The 4,672-nt window shown below is 36.6% G+C and overlaps 1 protein-coding gene across 1 annotated transcript; it reads left to right on the top strand.

Moving 5' to 3' along the window:
- Positions 1-233: 233 nt before the first annotated feature.
- On the top strand, positions 234-1,950 carry LOC106881819 (uncharacterized; the record flags this gene model as incomplete). The annotated part of the gene is made up of 2 exons (XM_014932332.2): positions 234-433; positions 1,766-1,950. Coding segments are annotated over exons 1-2 (333 nt in total), but the record flags the coding sequence as incomplete, so codon positions are not given.
- Positions 1,951-4,672: the final 2,722 nt, after the last annotated feature.

Below are 4,672 nucleotides of genomic sequence, written 5' to 3'. Positions count from 1 at the left end.
ATTTCATTATTCTCTTTAACCCGGACAAAGCCGGGTATTTCTGCTAGTATGTAAATAAAATTCACATTTCTTGGGATTTATACATTTTGTAATAATTATGTTTCGACTTTTATATCATGTTTTCGGATATGTATGTGTACGCGTGTGTGTTTGTGTGTGCGCGTGCGTTGTGTGTGTGCGCGCGCGTGTAGGTGTGTGCGTGTATGTAAATATACATGTTTCTGTTTCCTATACTTTATTTCTGTACACATTTTTGCTCACCAGTTTGAAAAACCAGATCTACAGATGGAATATACAGGGCGTCTGATTGTACGACAGGATTACATTGGTGTTGAAGTAGAGAAGGAGGGAAATGGCATAAGAGAAGTGATTCTGTCAGCCACTGGCAAGAGAGAAGACAATGAAATGTCCATGAACATCGCATACAACACAGGTAACTATTAATAGTGATTGTTAACTACAAGTGTATAGAGTAATGGGTGTATATGTGCTTAGTTTAAGGTTAACTGATTGCTGCAGTGAACATGCAATGTAGCAGTGAGACCTCTCCTCAAAGTATCCCTGCTTCTATTTAAATAGGGGTCACATGAACCAATGAGGGAGCTTCTATGTAGTCACTTGACTTTACACAATGTAACAGCCAAATCTCTCCCTCAACAAACTCCCTACTGTCTTTAAAATAGGAACAACATGAATCAATGACGAAGTTTCTATGCAGTCACTCGACTACACAGCCATACAGGGTGTCCACAAAGTCTGGGTACATGGGGATTAACACATACTTTTCAAACAAAACAATTTTATTTCATTAAAATGTTAATAAATAATATTTTCAAAATGATTTCCATCATTTTCAATGCATAACTTGATGCGCCTTGCAAAATTCAGGTGAACTTGATAAGTCTACATTACCATCCATTTTCAGCACACTGACTGGTAATGCGTTCTCTCATGAGGTTTAAATCTGTAATCTTTATTGAGTAAACTTTCTCCTTCAACATACCCCAGAAAAAGAAATCAAGGGGAGAAGGGTCTGGTGAACGAAAGGAGCATTATTATTATTTCTTATATTTAATCGTTTATGTTATGGTTTTAGTTACTCCATGTACCCCCATGGGGATTAGTACATACTTTAAGAAATTATTATTTCTTATATTTAATTGTTTATGTTATGGTTTTAGTTACTCCATGTACCCCCATGGGGATTAGTACATACTTTAAGAAATTACTATTTCTTATATTTAATTGTTTATGTTATGGTTTTAGTTACTCCATGTACCCAGACTTTGTGGACACCCTGTAGAATATGATGATTATGCTTATCAGCAGCAACAGCAGCAGTATTAGGTACTATGTTTTGATATAAGAGATGATGATAAGGCGATGAGCTGGTGGAATTGTTTGAACGCCGGACAAAATGCTTAGCAGCATTTCGTCCGTCCTTATGTTCTAAATTCAAATTCCGCCGAGATCGACTCTACCTTTCATCTTTTCGGGGTCGATAATATAAGTTCCAGTTGAGGACTGGTGTCAATGTAATCGATATACCCCCCCACACACACACTGCTGGCATTGTACCAAAATTTGAAAGCAATATAGGACGTGATGGCTACGGCTGGAAATCCCTTTAATCATAGGTCTACTGAATCAAATCTAATCTAAACAACAGCATATTTTGAATCCCTTGTTACCCGTTGATATTTCGGGTTACATTTTATCCCCCACCTCCCCTCTTCTCATCTACAAAAACCTTTCTCCTTTACAGAAGACCCTAGCAAGAAAGTCGGATTTGACGCCAAGCTGAAGGACGAGAAATTCATGTTACAGATTTATCGTATAAAAGATTATTGGAACAGAGGAAACGATTTCTCACTCACTATTGAAAAGAGGCCCATCTCTGTGGTGTTTTTCAGTTTCTTGTGGAACCCTTCGGTCTTGATTGACATCAAAGTAAGTCACTTGAGCGGTTTTCTAACTTTGGATAAGTTTGCTGCAGGAAAAACTAGAATTTGGGTTTTATTCGGAGTATTCTTTTTATCTTTTATCGATTACAAATTTCAATCATTATCTTTTATCGATTACAAATTTCAATCATTAGACTGCAGCTGTACTGGGACACTACCTTGACGGGTTTAGTCAAACAAATTAATCCCAGTACTTATTTTCTGTTTTGTAAAGTCTGTCACTTATTCTATCGGTTTCTTTTGCTGGACCACTATGTTAAGGGGCTGTAAGCAACGCAACACCAGATAGTAAATATCCTTCCTGACGATATTCGGACATAATGTGGGGTTATTTTACATCTAACGTAGCTTGAATAGTGATGATCGAAACCTAATGGCCGGATTGTAGCATATATAAGATTCTTTTATGTTTATTTCTTTTGTTGATTCTAGTCCTGTAAATCTCTATTTTTCATCGTGATACAAATAGAATTATCAAATATCCACTATATTTCTTCTCCATTTTCTTTTTTTAATTTTACACATTATTGGACGGGTTTATCCATATATATTGTGGAACTTTCTTTCAGTATATTTGATAACACCAGCTGATATCTGGGTTTTTTTTAATCACTTGCGGGGAAATTACATCCTCAATATTTGAGGATATATATATATATAGGGATGTGTGTATATATATATATATATATATATAGATAGATAGATAGATAGATAGATAGATAGATAGATAGATAGATATACTTTCATATATAAGAGTGTATAAAGATATATACACAGAGAAGACCCATACCGATAATGGAACTAGAATGAAAGGAATTATTATTTTTGTTAATCCCATACTCGAGTTTCCCTATTAATGATGTGTGTGTGTGCGCGCGTGCGTATACATATAACAAGAGAGAGAGAGAGAGAGAGATAAAAAAAAAAAGACCTCCTGAACTCTTACATGCGTAGCGGGCTTGCTACCTGCAGCCTATTGTATAGTTTTATCCTTTCTTTTTAGCTATCTAATACTTTCCTGATTGTTTTGGCCGTGTCAAGGAGGCAAAACTTTCGTAACAGTTCTACTGGGCACTCTATTCCAATTTCTTTTATATTCCTCTCTGATGCTGTTCCCATTGACCCAACAATAATTGGCACTATTATGACCTTCTTCATTTTCCATAGCCGGGTTATTTCGCACTTAAGAGGATTGTATTCATCTATTATTTCGCCTTTTTTCTTGACTCTTTGTGGGTCAGAAGGGCATGCAAAATCAACTATATAGCACATTGGTGCACCTTGTCCAACACCACTAGGTATATTATTATTATTATTATTATTATTATTATTATTATTATTATTGTTGTTGCTGTTGTTGTTGTTGTTGTTGTTATTATTGTACTTGCACAGCTTCTAACGCTGGAGATGTACTACATTGTCAGCTGTTCACTACCAGTTAACTAAAGCAACACCCCTTATTTTTCGAGCACCACCCGGAGTATTCGAGCACCACCCGGAGTATTCGAGCAGTTCCAAGCAGAGCTGTTTTCTGCAAGTGCTCCACCCTGATTGCAGCCCCTATTTATTCCATGTACTTCTCAAGATTTTTACTCACTGTTCCCAGGGCTCCGACAATTATTGGTACTACTACCATCTTTTTCATCGACTACAACTGCTTAACCTCCCAAGCTAACCTGTCATATCTATCGACTTTTCTTTCTTCCTTATTGCATACCATGTTGTCAGCTAGGCATGCTATATCTATGATCCAGCATCGTTTATTTTCTTTCTCAATTAGCACTATGTCTGGTTTCCTATTTTCTATCTCATGGTCACACTGAATCATAAAATCCCATAGGATCTTTGCATTATCATTTTCGATGATGCCTTCGGGTTTATGTTCGTACCACTTTTTTGCTCTGTCAAGTCCAAACTTGAGGCAAAGTGCCCAATGGACAAGCCTTGCTATATTGTCCTGACATCTTTTATATTCTTTCTGGGATAGTGGCATACATTGGCTGGTAACATGCCATACGGTTTCACCGTTTTGTCCACAGATTCTTCACTTATCACTTTCTGATGTGTTGTCTATTCTGTATTCTATGTAGTTTGTTCATAGTGCTTGCTCTTTGACAGCACAGACTAGAGCTTCTGTTTTCGGTTTTAAATCACTTTTAGTCATCTACAGCCATCCTTTTCTCTGTCTGTCTTCAACATCCCTATGAAATTGACCACGCATTCTTTTCTTTACCCACCTAATTTCAGTTTCATTCGTTTTCAATTTCTTGTATAGTGCTTTATCTTTGCAATCTTTCATCCTACACAAGCCTGACCTTATTACTTCTAAGAATAACGGTTCTGTGGCATTTTGTTGCATACCATGCTATGTTGTTTTCTTCTGCTCTAATGCTGTGTTCACATCCAATAAGTCCTCTTCCCCTCTTTTTCTTGGCACATAAAATCTGTGTTACTTTTTGTGTGAAGCGACCCATATCTAGTCAGCAACCTCCTTGTCTTTCTGTTTAAGCTGTTTAGTTCGTCTACTGTTCATGTGATTATCTCTGCTCCATATCTAAGTAATGAAACTGCCCAGGTGTCGATAGCTTCCATGTTATTCCGTCCGTTTAATTTCGACTTAAGGATCAGTCTCAGTCTGTGCAAGTATTATTATTAAGGTTGTTTTTATTATTATTATTATTGTTCAGTAGTTTTATTTTTATAACGTG

Source organism: Octopus bimaculoides, unplaced genomic scaffold (genome assembly GCF_001194135.2).
Source record: "Octopus bimaculoides isolate UCB-OBI-ISO-001 unplaced genomic scaffold, ASM119413v2 Scaffold_173561, whole genome shotgun sequence".
Classification (NCBI taxonomy): Eukaryota; Metazoa; Mollusca; class Cephalopoda; order Octopoda; family Octopodidae; genus Octopus; species Octopus bimaculoides.
The sequence above is the reverse complement of the archived record's forward strand: the minus strand, read 5'-3'. Positions and strand labels throughout refer to the sequence as shown.